The sequence below is a fragment of the Etheostoma spectabile genome, unplaced genomic scaffold (genome assembly GCF_008692095.1).
Source record: "Etheostoma spectabile isolate EspeVRDwgs_2016 unplaced genomic scaffold, UIUC_Espe_1.0 scaffold00000367, whole genome shotgun sequence".
Lineage (NCBI taxonomy): Eukaryota > Metazoa > Chordata > Actinopteri > Perciformes > Percidae > Etheostoma > Etheostoma spectabile.
The window spans coordinates 7,737-23,843 of record NW_022602595.1 but is presented as its reverse complement, the minus strand read 5'-3'; the positions used below and the strand labels follow the sequence as shown (position 1 = coordinate 23,843).

Sequence of the window (16,107 nt, the reverse complement as noted above, 5' to 3'; positions counted from 1 at the left end):
TCAGTTGAGGACAACAACCGCTGCTTTTCCTCTTTCAGAGCAGAGGCTGCAGCCCTTCGGGCCCTTTGGCATCCTGCAACTGCCTCTGGAGTCCCTGACCACCGGTGTCCACCACGGTGTTCGTGGGTTACCACCCCTGGAGGCAACTAAGACCCTAAGACCACAGCTCCCTACCGCAGCTTCAACAATGGAAACTTTGAACATTGTCCATTTGGGTTCAATACCCCCAGCCTCCACAGGGATGCGCAAAAATATCTGGAGCCGGAGGTGTGAGTTGAAAGTCTGTCGGCCAGGGGCCTCCTCCAGACGTTCCCAATATACCCGCACTACCCGTTTGGGCTTACCTGGTCTGTCCAGAGTCTTCCCCCACCCCCTGACCCAACTCACCACCAGATCGTGATCGGCTGACAGCGCCGCCCCTCTCTTTGCCCGAGTGTCCAAAACATACGGCTTAAGATCAGATGACACGATTATAAAATCTAGATCTTCGGCTTAGGGTGCTCTGGTATTAGGTACACTTATGAGCATCCCTATGTTTGAAAATGGTGAACATAGGGACTAGCACAGAAGTCCAACAAGGAACAACCACTCAGATTCAGATCAGGGAGGCCGTTCCTCCCAATCAAGCCTCTCCATGTGTCTCTGTCATTGCCAACGTGTGCATTGAATTCCCCCAGCAGAACTATGGTGTCCCCCACTGGGGCCCCATACAGGACTTCATTCAAAGTCTCCAAAAAAGGCTGAATACTCAGAGCCTTTGTTTGGTGCATATGCATAAACAACAGTGATAGTTTGCACACCCATCAGAATTGTTGAGCAATTCACTGTTTTATGGGTTTTGTGCTCAGATGTTAAAAAATTACTTAATAGAGCATCCTATACATTTTTTTAAATTGATGCCCCCTCCTTTAAATTTTAAGTGGTAGGCATTTGTGACATGTTGAAATGTCCCAAAAAGCCACTTGGGGTTTACCCTAAACTCACACGCCAAATCATGAAACGTTTGACGTAGACTCTTGTGATAGGCATCATTAGCCGCTTTCTGACCAAAGGGAGTAGTTAGTAGAACTATTTAGAAGTGGGCTGTTCGGAAAGACGCTATTGTGCTCAGCAGAGTTACTTTTTTTGGGCCCCCTATATGTTAGCCATGTCTCGTTTCATAACTTTTTTGTTGGTGATGGTTTTCCCCACCGCACATACAATGGCAACACATAATTTCCAATCCCACACACTCCATACAAGAAACAATGTCTAACTCATGTCTCAACAGTCATGGAATTGCACGGCCAAATCAACCATGCTTGCAACTTTAATTTTTATTGTTATTAGTAGTAGTGTGGTCCTAAATAAAACAGCATTAATGGTAATATAATCTATCTTTTATCTCTCTTATTTTAACATTTCCATTTCCATTCCATTTCTTCTGATAACCAGAACCAAATAAATTACAACTGTGCCCATCAATGCTGTAAGTGGGAAAAAGGTTAAGGAAAAACAGAGGAGGAAAATCCATTTGTAGGGGTGTTGATATTGAATTGTGCAAACAGCTGTGCCTGGCCGTGCTGAACACAAAAGAAAAGAATAGCCCCTGTCTTTAACAAAATGAAAGCAATTCCCAGCACATTTCCCATGGGTGTTCATCAAGAGACACTGCTGTTCTGCACAACTTGACTTTGCGTGTGTACTTTGCCTGAGAGAGAAAGACAGATAGAGAGAGAAAGAGAGACAAAGGAAGAAAGAGAGAGATAGGAGAAAGGGGGGCGGGTAAGGCTAACAATGTTGACTGGCTAAAACAAAGACAGGAAAAGTCTACTAAATGACCACCACAGGGGATGGCAGAGTTGTCCGGATATGATAGTTTCATGCTGAATTGACAAATTTGTAAGCAGCATACAGTATATTCTGTATAATGCCCTTGGTTAATATGGCTGCAATGTTGTTCGCCCTAATGCCTCCTTAACAAGTAAATAAACATGCTAATTGTTCCTCTGCAGTTTAAAGAATGGTTATGCACAGTATATACCCCCTCAGACTGAGGGGCTAGAGACATGTGTGTGCGTGTGTGTGTGTGTGTGTGTGTGTGTGTGTGTGTGTGTCTAACATAGCCGTACAACGAAAGATGTCCCGTTGGCATTGGACCCCTCTCCAACAAATGACCCAACAGGTTGATGTCCCACCAGCTGGACCCATTACACAAACACATACACACACACACTTGGATTACGTGCCCAGTGAGTGTATGAACAGTTTAGCCTGCAATTTCCAATACTTTTCAAATACAGGCTGTTCCTTTATCAAGGAGCATTCAAGGAGATAAACGGCTGATCACAGTGGCCATGTATGGAAACACCACAGGCAAGTATTCCCATTTGTTTTATTCTGTTAAAAGACAGCGTTCTAACCGCTGTTGAACAAACATCCACGCCAGGGGTGATACTAGATATATGACAGCGCACACATAAAGCTTAGATGGCTAATGTAGCTAGTAACATAGCCTACATGCCGTTGTTCTCAGAGCAAAAGTGAATATGTAAATCAACAATTGCACTTGACCTTTTCCATACAGTAGATACCCTCCTCTAGGTACATACAATATACATCAATATAATTAACAAAAATGGGCAAAATAATATGCACAGTGTTATACATATGACCTACTGCTTAAAAGGGTCACTTGAACTAGGAAGAATGTAACAAGTAAATTACGAGCTGTTTAAGATTGCGCAGTCAAATTGTGACATAGTGCTACTTTGTCTGTTGATGTTAGTGCTATGTTTTCAAGTAGATTACGTCTTTGGGCTGATAAAATACAAAAGGCTATTTAAACCAGGATGGCTTCAGCCTCCACCACGCTGAGGCCTCTGACATTGGATCATTTGGCAATCTCTCCGCCAGCATTTGGCGATTCATTTCCCTTTTGTTGCGTCTTCCAGAGACCGCAGATTGTGTCCCGGCGGCTGTTGTTAATTTCGTGGTGACCACCACGAAATGAACAAGAAAACCGTGTTACTGTTGACAAATCAATAAATCTAAATAACGTCACCATTTAACAAACTGCCGTGGGACCAGGTTGGTAATGTGCATGCAGGAGACACACACACACACCCACACACACACACACACACACACACACACACACACACACACACACACACACACACACACACACAGATTCCTTGATTTATAGTGATATGTGGAAGATATACAGTAGTAAGGTATTGTTCTGGCCTCCAGAACAGCTTCAACGCTCCTTGTTATTGATTCTGCAACTCTTTGGACCTCTACTTAACTACTTAATATATCCCGTTATTTTGTGTTTTGTTGAAAGTGGTGGGGAGCGGTTTCCAACACTTTGTTCCAAAATCTTCCTTAGGTGTTCAACTGGGTTGAGATATGTTGACTGCAAAGGCTACAGCATATGAGTCACATCATTTTAATGAGGTTCCTATGGAAGCACCTGCATTTGTTATTCTGTATATAGTACCCATCTGTATCTAATTACGTTTGTATCTAATTAATGGTGTGTGGTGTGTGTGTGTGTTGTGTGTGTGTGTGTGGGTGTGTGTGTGTGTGTGTGTGTGTGTGTGTCATTTTTACGTGTACACTGTGGTAGTGGGTCCATCCAGTTTGTGGCCATGACAGTATCAGCTGCAAATGTAACATTGAAAATGTTACAGTATAGAAGAAGAAGCATATGTTCAGTGCATGAAAGTGATGACTATTCAAGAGTAGCCAAATCTCTCAGTTTTCTTCATTTTCAATAATGTCTCCATCCATACTCTATGCTAACATTAGCGCCATCAAGCTGCAATGATTTGCCATAAATTAATGCAGAATGCACACACAGTCACCTGCGGAGTCCCCCAGGGGTCAGTCCTTGGCCCCATCCTCTTCATCATTTACATCCTCCCCCTCGGCCACGTCATCAGTCGCCATGGAGTCTCATTTCACTGTTATGCCAATGACACACAACTGTACGTGAAATATGACTCACAACCCACTGCAACTACAGCACCATCGTCTTCAACTCTCACCACTTGTCTGGAAGAGATAAAGGTGTGGATGAAACACAATTTTCTCCAGTTAAACAGCTCCAAAACCGAGGCAATCCTTGTTGGCACCTCACATCAAGTACAGTCATCCTCCATAACCGGTATAACTATCTCTGGTCAAGACATTCCCCTCTCCACAACAGTCACCAATCTTGGTGTAAGATTTGATCCACAACTCACCTTTGAAGCCCATATCAAAAACCTCTGCAAGATCTTCTTCTATCATCTCAGAAATATTGCAAAAATCCGTTCTACACTCACCCTAGCTGATGCTGAAAAACTGGTCCACGCCTTTGTCTCCTCCAGACTGGATTACTGTAACGCAGTTCTAATCGGGATCCCTATCAAGAGTCTGCAGAAACTGCAATATGTTCAGAACAGTGTTGCAATGATCCTGATGAGAGTGCGAAAGTATGACCACATCACACCCATTCTCCACTCACTTCACTGGCCTCCCGTTTCTGCTAGGATTGAATACAAGGTCTCAATTCTCACCCACCAGTGCATCTATGGAAATGCCCCCCCCCCCCCTACCTGAAAGAACTACTCATCCCTCACACTACAACACGATCCCTCCGCTCAAACAACTCCAGCCGCCTCCTAATTCCCACAACTAAGCTCACCACCATGGGTGATCGTGCATTCTGCTCTGCCGCTCCTCGGACGTGGAATGCCCTCCCTGACCATCTAAGGGCACCACAGACTTTTGAGACTTTTAAAAAAGGACTAAAAACATTTCTTTTTAGCAGAACTTATGAGTTTTAACTTTGCACAAAAATGTTGTTGCACTATTTATAGATATTTTACACTGATGGTTTTTTTACCTTGCTTTTATGATCTTACTGTAGCACTTTGAGATTTGTTTAAATGTAAAGTGCATTACAAATAAAATGTATTATTATTATTATTACAACAGGCTTAAATGAACTGACTACATAAGTTATACAACTTACAGTTCTCAAAGACGCACACACACACAATCTCAACTGATTAACCTCCAACGGGACAGCTAGTCTCTTTTTCTTTTCTCTCTTTTTTCTCTGTGTTACGCATGTCCGCGCTATTCTTCGACGTGATGACCTCTTGTACAAAACTACAAGAGGTCATCACTCTACTACAGTCACAAGCCAATTTTTAAAATGTAAGGAATAGAAAGTACCGATATTTGTGTTAAAATGTAAGGAGTTAAAGTAAAAAGTTCCTACAAAAAAATAGTAAAGTAAAAATATCAGAAAAATCTACTTAAGTACAGTAACAAAGTATTTGTACTTCATTACTTCCCATCTCTGAACAGGGGTGATAATGTACTTGATGATAGGCATTTACAGCTATTTCAGCATTTGCTTGGAGCTTATTCAGCCAGCACAAATATTGCATACTGTCTTAATGGTGCCATATCCAAGGAGCACGTCAGAGCCTATTCACTTGCTTTTAGATGACATGTTCTTTTCTTTTTAAATAACATGGAAAAGGTCCCTGTAGTTCTTTGTACTTTGTACCCAAAACATGTATATGTCACAGACACACATAGAATTACAATATCAACCAAATTTGCAACTCCCCTCAGCTCTACACAGTGGAGTGTCAGCCCTGTAGAAATACAATGAGAGGGAAACACTAGTTAGTTGTCATGGAATGACAACACACGTCAGTCTTACAATAAAGTGTGTCACACTTAATATCCTTTAATGAATAATATAAGATGACTTACCAATAGAAATGACTTACCAATAGAAATATGAAGCATTTAAATCACCCATTCCTCTCTAGCAACAAGGAAATAGACATCATTCTACTTGTTTGTAGCAACAACATTTGTTCAATTGAATTGTGCACTCTTCTATACTGTATATCCCGAGCACACTGAACACTGAGCCTGAAGGCAGTGATCCCAATTTACTCTACTTTAATACTCTCTGTTCCAGTCCTCACCTATGGTCATGAGTTCCAACAAATAGCCACAGAGTGAGATGGCAGAATTAGTAGAGTCATCCATACTTTGAGAAATTGCTTAGTGTAGCCAACACTGGCATCAAATACCTTGATTTCTTGGGGAAGATTTCTTTGTTTGCACAGCCCACTTGGTCACTAGTGCTGCAGGTTCACCTTTTGGCACTGTTTGAGGAACTTTAACATCTGGAAGAATTTCAAAGCAGAAGTCAAGTTGAGCTGGTTAAGGCGATCAGAATTGCCCTTCTGGTCGTCTCCCTGTGGAGGTTTTCCAGGCATATCCAACTAAGAGGAGACCCCAAGGCAGACACAAAACACGCTGAAGGAATACAAATCCCATCTGGCCTAGGATTGCCTTTGGCCAGACCCAGAAGCACTGGAGGACATGACAGGAGAGAAGAACAGTAGCCTTCTGCTACAGCAAGTCTGATTATTTTCTGCCACCTTTCTGTCTGTGATAAAGAGAGGGGGAGTATATTCATGAAAGCTAAACAGCTGATGTAAGTCCAAACTGTCTGCGAGCTTCTCCTGGCAATACGGTGATTTGTCGACTATGCGACAGCAAGTCACATACTTATGACAGAATCATTAGCCCCTTTTTGCAAAAACGTCTGCTACGGAGTCATATCGTGAGCTACAAGGTAATGGAGCCTTTTATACATTGTTGTGTTTCTTTAGAAATAAACAATGGACTAATAGATTCTTGAAACACTTCAGGTAAAAAGTTATTCACTGTAAAAGTGACGCCAAAATGAATGGCAGTCAATGGGATGGCTTCGTAGCATTGAAATGGCGCCTTGGGATCTACGCTTAGAGAGGAGAGGCTCACCCCCTTGGCCAACCCCCATCTCTCGCCCCCTTTCATGTCTATCCACTGTCACTTTAATAAAGGGAAAAGCCCCCCAAAAAATGTTTAAAAAAAAAAAAGTCCTTGTGACTTCAGCTGTTCCGTAACAAATCCGGTGGGTATTGACGGTTCCAATTTAATATTTTCTAACCATTTTAAGCACACATAAATATTTACTTTCTATCTTTTCTTTAATACTACATTTTACATTTTGCATAGAGCATCGAACATTTTTGAACAGACAATCAATGCTTAAAAAATAGAACTATATAAATTACTCTGGGAAAATTACTTAATGGGAAATTCACACACATCTAAAGTGTTACGGGGAAGGACGGACCCAAACGCACAGCTCAAAGTAAGGTTATTTATTAAGGGGAAAGAGAGGGAAAGGGGAGTGGGAGGACGGAGGAGCGAGACCCGGGGATGGGAGCCAGGGAACCAGTGAGGGCAGATGGATGGTGCAGGGAATGCCGGGGTTGAGTCCTGAGGGGGCCGGGAGCGAAGGCAGGGAAGGAGGATGGCGAAACGGGAGAGGCAGGAGGGCGAGTCCGGGGAGTAGGTGGCTGAGGAGAAGGCAGTGGGGGTCGGAGACTGACGCGTTGCAGCAGATAGGATGGGTGAAGGGGGGCGCGAGGGAGGAGGACCAGGAGGGGAGCCAGGAGCCAGCTGACCGGAGTGGAACTGAGGATGGAAAAGACAAGAGAGGTAAGTACAGGGAGTTAACATGCAAACAGACAAGTTTCTACGCCTTAAAGCAGTCGGTACTAGGAGTTCACCCAGGTAGTAGCGACGACGATCAGGTGAAGACTGGAGTGAAGAGCCGGAGTAGATATACTGGTGGTGATGATGATGGCAGACAGGTGTGGAAGGCGGGAGCGAGAGCAGGCTGGCAGGTGTGGAGAATGAGCCGGTTGATTGTACACAGGAAGCAGGTGTGGGCGGTCAGCTGGCATTGGAGATGAGGGAGAGGAAAAAACAAAAAACAAACAGCAGGCAGAGAAGCGGGAACAAAAGGCAGAAAGAAAAAACAAAAACACAAAATCAAATAAAAGGACAGACTCACGGTCAGCCGGGCCCCACCACAACAGTACCCCCTCCTCAACGGACGCCCCAGGCGGACCACCAGGCTTGCCAGGATGGGCCCTGTAGAAATCATCCAGGAGAGTGCGGTCCAGGATTTGGCTGGCCGGGATCCAGGAGCGTTCCTCGGTCCGTAGCCGGCCCAGTCCACCAAGTACCGATAACCCCGACCCCTACGTCGCACGTCGAGGAGGCGGCGTACCGTGTAGGCCGGGTGGCCGTCGATCAGCCGCGGAGGTGGTGGAGCTGCCACTGGGACGGAGAGCGCGCTGGTGGAGACGGGTTTGATCCGGGAGACGTGGAAGACAGGATGGACCTTGAGATGGGACGGTAATGTGAGCCTCACAGCAGTGGGGTTAAGCACAGCTCGACCGTGTAGGGACCCACGAACCTCGGCGTGAGCTTCTTGGATGTTGTTTGCAGCGGGAGGTCCTGGGAGGACAGCCACACCCTTTGGCCGGGCTGGTAGGCGGGGCTGGTCTTCGGTGGCGGTCGGCCAGGCGTCTGTTGCGGGATGACGTCCGTTGCAGCGCGGCCCTGGCCTCCCTCCATACGCGTCTACACCGCCGTAGGTGTGCCTGGACTGACGGGACCGCTACTTCCTTCTCCAGGGCCGGGAAGAGCGGGGGTTGAAACCCCAGAGCGCACTTGAAGGGGGACATCCCAGTGGCAGCGCTGGGCAGGGAATTGTGGGCGTATTCGATCCATGGGAGGTGGGCACCAGGAAGAGGGGACACGGTACGCCACACACCTGAGGGCTGCTCCCAGGTCCTGGTTGGCCGCTCGGTCTGCCCGTTGGTTTGCGGATGGTGTCCGGACGACAGGCTGGCCGTAGCACCCAGGGCTTGACAGAAGGATTTCCAGGCTTGGGAGGTGAACTGGGGTCCCCGGTCAGACACGATGTCTTGGGGTATGCCATGGAGCCGGAAGACGTGGAGGACGAGAATCTTGGCGGTCTCCAACGCCGTGGGAAGCTTCGGCAGGGGTATGAAGTGGACTGACTTGGAGAAGCGGTCCACCACTGTCAGGATAACGGTGTTGCCCTGGGAATTCGGCAACCCGGTGACGAAGTCCAGGGCGATGTGGGACCAAGGCCGACCGGGGATGGGTAGGGGGCGGAGTAGACCGGCGGGCCGTTGATGGGATGGTTTAGCCCGGGCACACACCTCGCAGGCGGCCACGAAGTCCCGGCAGTCCTTCTCCGCTGTGTCCCACCAGAAGCGTTGGCGGAGCAGGAACAGCGTGCGGGCCCGGCCGGGATGGCAGCTAAAGCGGGAGGCGTGTGCCCACTGCAGGACCTGGGAACGGGCTCCGGGAGGGACGTAGAGTCGGTCTGCCGGTCCGGTACCAGGGTCGGGGTCGGTGGTCTGGGCACGGCGGACGGTGGACTCCACTTCCCAAACCAGGGAGGCCGCCAGGCAGGAGCGAGGAAGGATGAAGTCAGGCGGGCTCTCAGGATCATCAGGGGCGTGGAGGCGAGACAAGGCGTCCGGTTTGGTGTTTCTGGGTCCGGACGATAGGACAGAGAGAATTCAAAACGGGCAAAGAAAAGGGCCCACCTGGCTTGCCGGGAATTGAGTCTCTGGGCGGAGTGAAGGTAGGAAAGGTTCTTGTGGTCAGTCCAGATGATGAAAGGCTGCTGGGCACCCTCCAGCCAGTGCCTCCATTCCTCCAACGCCAGCTTGACGGCCAGGAGCTCCCGGTCCCCCACACTGTAATTCTGTTCTGTGGGAGAGAGGCGTTTGGAAAAAAAGGCACAGGGGTGAAGCTTATGGTCGGAGGGTGAACGCTGGACAGAGTGGCTCCCACCCCCGAACTAGAGGCGTCTACCTCCACCACGAACTGGAGGGAGGGGTCGGGATTGGAGAGGACAGGGGCGGTGGTGAACAAGGACTTAAGACGTGCGAAGGCTGCAGCGGCCTCGGGGGACCAAACAAACGAAACAGACGGGGAGGTGAGGCGAGTGAGGGGGGCGGCTACGGAGCTGTAGTGGCGAATGAAACGCCTGTAGAAATTGGCGAAACCCAGGAAACGCTGCAACTGCTTAACAGAGGTGGGGACGGGCCAGTCCACTACAGCTTTGATTTTGTCGGGGTCGGCACGTAGCCGCCCGCCTTCAATGATAAAACCGAGAAAGTGAACGGAGGGGACGCTGAACTCACACTTCTCTGCTTTGACGTATAACCGATTTTCCATGAGCCGCTGCAGCACTAACCGGACATGTTCGGTGTGTTGGACTGGGTCGCGGGAGAAGATCAGAATATCGTCCAGGTAAACAAACACGAAGCGGTGGAGGTAGTCACGGAGCACATCGTTGACCAGGGCCTGAAACACAGCAGGGGCGTTAGTGAGACCAAAAGGCATAACCAAATACTCGTAGTGACCTAACGGCGTGTTAAACGCCGTTTTCCACTCGTCCCCCTCCCGGATCCGGACTAGGTGGTAGGCGTTTCTGAGATCGAGCTTAGTAAAGACGGCGGACCGGGAGAGGGACTCGTGTACGGAATCCATAAGGGGCAACGGGTACTTGTTTCTGACGGTTATGGCGTTGAGCCCCCGGTAATCGATGCAGGGACGGAGGGTCTTGTCCTTCTTGGCTACAAAGAAGAAGCCGGCGCCCAAAGGGGATGAGGAAGGGCGGATGATGCCGGCGGCGAGGGATTCTCTGATGTACTGCTCCATAGCCTCTCTCTCCGGACCGGACAGCTTGAACAAACGGCCACTGGCAGGGGAGCGTCCGGGAGAAGGGCTATGGAGCAGTCATAGGGGCGGTGGGGGGGCAAGGACATGGCCTGGTCCCTACTGAACACCAAGGCCAGGTCGTGGTATTCAGCAGGGACCAGAGACAGGTCTGGGGGTTTGGGAGGTGGTGTGTCAGCATCGAACGTCTTACGGGGGCTCGGGCGGCTAATAGGCAGCTGGAATGACATTCGGTGCTCCAGTTTCTGATCTTCCCCCGCGCCCAGTCCACATTAGGGTTGTGAGTTTTGAGCCAGGGGAGTCCGAGTACTACAGGGGTAGTGGGGGAGGAGATGAGGTGGAGTGAGAGACGCTCGTGGTGGTTGCCGGAGGTCAGGAGGTCTAGTGGGGGGTGCAGTGAGTGACGGTGGCCAGGTTCTGACCGTTGAGGCTGGTGGCGCGGAGGGGTGTGTCGAGAGGAACGTGGGGAATGCTGAGTTGACGGGCTAGCTCTACATCAATGAAGCTCTCGTCGGCTCCGGAATCGACTAGCGCCCCCAGAGGAACGGACACGTTGCGCCAGGACAGGGAAACGTCAAGCAATAAGCGATGTGGGGGAGTGGTACGGCTCGCCAGAGCACCCACCGCTACTGGCGAGCCTGGTCTTTTGGCCGCACTGGGCAGGTGGAGAGGAAGTGGCCCGATAAGCCACAGTATAGACACAAACCAGAGCGGCGGCGGCGTTCGCGTTCCTCTGGGGTCAGGTGGGCTTTACCTAGCTGCATGGGTTCGGACGGTGGCGGGGAAACCGGCCGTGCCGGAGGAGCGGTGGGGCGTAGCTGGGAAGGCGAGGGAGCAGAGACCCTAGGCGGTGGCGGACTAGGCCGGGCAGAGGTCGAGCCGCGATGGTGGCGTTCTCGGTCCCTCCCCGGAGGCGGTTATCCAGGTCGGTGGCTACACCGATCAGGCTATCCAGGTCTTCCGGCTCGTCCCTGGTGGCCAAAAGGTCCTTCAGCCGGTCACTGAGGCCCACCAGGAACAAGCTGCGGAGAGCCCTGTTGTTCCACCCCGACCCTGCGGCCAGGATGCGGAAGTCAACGGAGTACTCCGCGACGCTACGGTCTCCCTGACGGAGAGACATCAGGCGAGAGCTTTTCTCCAAACCCTGTACGGGCTGGTCAAACACCCTCCTCATCTCCTCCTCAAAGGAGGGATATGAGACAAGGAGCTCGGGCCTCGCCTGTCTCACCGCCGTGAACCAAGAGAGCGCGCGGTCACGGAGCAGCCCAGCCACAAAACACACCCTGGCCTCGTCGGAGTGGAAAGTTACTGGCTGTCTGCTGAACACCAGGGAGCACTGCACTAGGAAACCCTCGCACGTCCCCAGCACACCGGAGAACTTTTCGGGTGGAGAGACCGGAGTTTCAAAAGGGGGTGACGGAGCTGAATTACCCGAGGTGGAGCGTGTAGGGGGTACGGGCGGAGAAGACGGGCTAACTGGTGCTGGGTCAAAAGCGAGAGTTGAAGGATCAGGGGAAGTGATCTGCCTGCCTAGCCGCTGTACCTCCTCAGTAAGGGAGCGAAGCGCCTCGGCCATAGCCGTAAGGGCAGAGGCATGATGGCCGAGCATAGCCCCCTGGGAGGCCACAGCGAAGGATAAATCGGGCGGGGAAGGCGAAGGATTGCGGGTTGGGGAAGAGCCGGCTGGGTCCATAGCTGACCTGATCGTACTGTTACGGGGAAGGACGGACCCAAACGCACAGCTCAAAGTAAGGTTATTTATTAAGGGGAAAGGGGAAAGAGGGGAAAGGGAGTGGGAGGACGGAGGAGCGAGACCCGGGATGGGAGCCAGGGAACCAGTGAGGGCAGATGGATGGTGCAGGGAATGCCGGGGTTGAGTCCTGAGGGGGCCGGGAGCGAAGGCAGGGAAGGAGGATGGCGAAACGGGAGAGGCAGGAGGGCGAGTCCGGGGAGTAGGTGGCTGAGGAGAAGGCAGTGGGGGTCGGAGACTGACGCGTTGCAGCAGATAGGATGGGTGAAGGGGGGCGCCGAGGGAGGAGGACCAGGAGGGGAGCCAGGAGCCAGCTGACCGGAGTGGAACTGAGGATGGAAAAGACAAGAGAGGTAAGTACAGGGAGTTAACATGCAAACAGACAAGTTTCTACGCCTTAAAGCAGTCGGTACTAGGAGTTCACCCAGGTAGTAGCGACGACGATCAGGTGAAGACTGGAGTGAAGAGCCGGAGTAGATATACTGGTGGTGATGATGATGGCAGACAGGTGTGGAAGGCGGGAGCGAGAGCAGGCTGGCAGGTGTGGAGAATGAGCCGGTTGATTGTACACAGGAAGCAGGTGTGGGCGGTCAGCTGGCATTGGAGATGAGGGAGAGGGAAAAAACAAAAACACAAAATCAAATAAAAGGACAGACTCACGGTCAGCCGGGCCCCACCACAACATAAAGTGCAATATTGTGGAAGAACCATTGCTTCTTTTCACATTTCTCTAAACTGGAAAGCGTTTAAAACAGTAATGTTAATGCTGCGTGTTGGAGGAATACACAGCGTCTCCTGCAGCGGGACCTCAGAGACAGAGGATCGGTCACTGCAGCGTTCGCTAACATTAGCTTCTTGTCTCATCTGGGGTCTGATAAACAGTAAATTCATCTATTTTCCGATACACTGTAGCTGTGAGTGCGGTTTTCATGCTCCAGTTGTTCAGCCTCAGAGGGGAGAGAGAGCAGCTGACCGTTCGCCTGAGATCAGTGGAGCACACTGCTCTGCAGAGCTTTTCTGACATTTAATATTCACATAGCATATGTCAGTCTGACCTGGCCAATTCCAGTCACCGGCGGTCAATCAGTGCATCTCTAGTGGAAATTAGGAGTTAGAGGGCGAGGCCTATACGAAATAGAACAGGACTTTGTGGTGAAATGTAGTCGGATGCAAAAGCCCCCTTCCCTTGCTGAATTATATTCCATCATAGTTTATATTTTGAATTGTTACCTGCCACCAGAATTTTGTATTTTACTCGGCATAAACTAAAACGTTTTCACCATAAAATAAATTTGTGTCAAAAAATGAATCAGAATGCAGGAAATTAAGTTATTGACACTCAAAATGTGTATGTGTCCTACTTGGTTATTTGCACGGAGACTGTTCATAATCATTGTATTTCAACATGCTCTCTGCAGAAAGACACACCGCACTGTGACACTAAATTGCATAATTGCCGAAGTTAGTCCTTTTATGCTGCTGAGCCTAGCTATTATTTCAAATCTAATTAAACTGAGTGACCAAACTGTGAAACCAAAACAAGCTGTTGAGTAAAGCTAATAGTTAAATTCCTAGTTTTGTTATGAGTGCAATTTGTCATATGGTCAAGTTGGTTTGAACAGCTAAGGAGCTGAATACGAATCAGCTTTTCAGCTTGAGTATCTTAACGTGCACGGTGTGCAAAGTGAATCTTTGAAGAGAAGATATAAAAGGGTAATTTGACGGTGAAGAAGTGATCTGTTAAATTGTTTTCCAACCCATATATTAATTTACGATGTCAGCCAAGAACCAATTAGCTTTGTTACCAACTGTCCTCTTCCTTTGGAGGAGTTGGTAATGTAACAGATGCCAGCAGAGTCCCAAGAGACTGGTCCACTTAATGTATTCATTGATTGATAATGTGTTTATTTGTTCATTAATTTGCGTGTAATTGTGTAATGGGCAGCTCTTGCTGTGAGACCTGTTTTTAAATACCGTGACCACGGTGATTTGCCGAGACAGAGCATAAAACAAAACAATTTAACTTCCATAATTTGTCATGACTCACCATGTAAAACGAGTAATCTTCAAGAGTAGCCTCAGACTGAATTTAAATGTAGAATTACTTCTTTTTTTTTTTTAGATTGTTTTTGGGCATTTAATGAGAGGACAGCTGAAGAAGTGAAAGTGGATAGAGAGGGGGAATGACATGCAGCAAAGGGCCGCAGGTCGGAGTCAAACCCCGGCCCGCTGCGCCGAGGAGCACACTTCTATATATGGGCGCCCGTTACCAACTGAGCTATCTGGGTGCCCAGAATTGCATTTTTAACGTTGAGCAATCAGTGGTTTAACCTTGTGGGCTAAAGAATACACAAGTGAAATCATGCATGTTTCTGTGTATATATATGAAAAAAAGAAAGATGTTATTGCCCTCTGAAACCTTTCTAATACAACATCAACATAATGAGAATCAAGTGTCAATGTGCCAACACAGGAATGTTTTCATATTGAAGTGTCACATTAAAGGTATTTGGATGCTAATTTTTGCAGTTCATCTACTACAGTTGCAGTTCAACTACACCCTTTTGTGTTGTCTTACGGTTACAGGACCTTAACTCAGCTCTCCCAAACCTCGAGCGAGGTGTACTTTCCCAGGAGAGGGTTAAAAAGGATTAGGGGTTGTTGCATACCATTGACTGTTTTTATAATCAATTATGTAATATCCTAATCACACTGAAGGTGAGTGAATCATTAAAAGTTAAGCATATGAAAATGTAAAAAAGATAATCTAAGGGTGAGGTAAAATGCAAATAATACACCAGTGAAATCACACGTTTCCGTGTGTTGATAAAGGAAAATTAAAGATGTAATTGTCCTTTCTCAGCCTTATGAGAATCAAGTGTTAATGTGCCAACACAGGAAATATGTATCTACTCAAAATGAAGTGTCACATTAAAGGTATTTTTATGCTGTGAAGTTAGATAGATAGATAGATAGATAGATAGATAGATAGATAGATAGATAGATAGATTCCTGCCAATGAATATGGTATAAATGGTGAGAATTTTAATGGATGTAAATGGGGTTGACCAGATGGATACTGTAGCTTTTTTCCACTGTTTTCCATTATTCAAGTAAAACTCCCTCTTAATGTGTTTTAATTGTAAAATAAAATAATAACTATGATGTCATTTTGTTGTACTGGGCTGCTTAGAATCACCCTAATCCAAAAGTCTGTTCATCTATGCTAATTGGCGCACAATGTTTCTAACTTCATGTTTTAACACATCACTGTTTATTTGCGTCTTGTCTTGGCAGGAAAAGCACAGGTGTAACTGATTAAGTATCTAATTAACAGGGACTCATGTCAGTATAAGCAAGCCAGCACAATAGGAATTTTCACGGAAGACATTTTGTCACAGTAGGAACAACACAGGTGGAAATAATAAAGTTAATGATCGTTCAATTCCATTTAGCTACTTTGATTTTAGGTCCCTGGGGTGCTTCTCACGCATCTAATTTGTTATTTCCTTGATCCTCTGACAAACAAGGAGTCATTGGTCTGCCATCTTGAAGGCCGTCTCAAAGTTCTTATTTCTGCCTTGAGGAGCAAGGATCAAGGAGGGATCTCTGAGGAGCAAAGAAGCGAGGATAGACAAGCGCAGCCTTCACCAGAAGCCTTATCTCTGCCCCTACATCTGGCAAATTTGAACGGGATGGCAGAGGAACAGCAGAAGTGTAAGTGC

General features: G+C 48.2%; 1 protein-coding gene across 1 annotated transcript; it reads right to left on the bottom strand.

Moving 5' to 3' along the window:
• Positions 1-12,393: 12,393 nt before the first annotated feature.
• On the bottom strand, positions 12,394-13,008 carry LOC116674487 (WW domain-binding protein 11-like). Its single transcript, XM_032506931.1, has 2 exons — positions 12,807-13,008; positions 12,394-12,711 (listed from the first exon to the last, which is right to left on the bottom strand). The coding sequence occupies exons 1-2, from the start codon at positions 12,981-12,983 to the stop codon at positions 12,394-12,396; spliced, it is 495 nt and encodes a 164-aa protein (XP_032362822.1). The 5' UTR covers positions 12,984-13,008.
• Between the last annotated feature and the right edge of the window lie 3,099 nt (positions 13,009-16,107).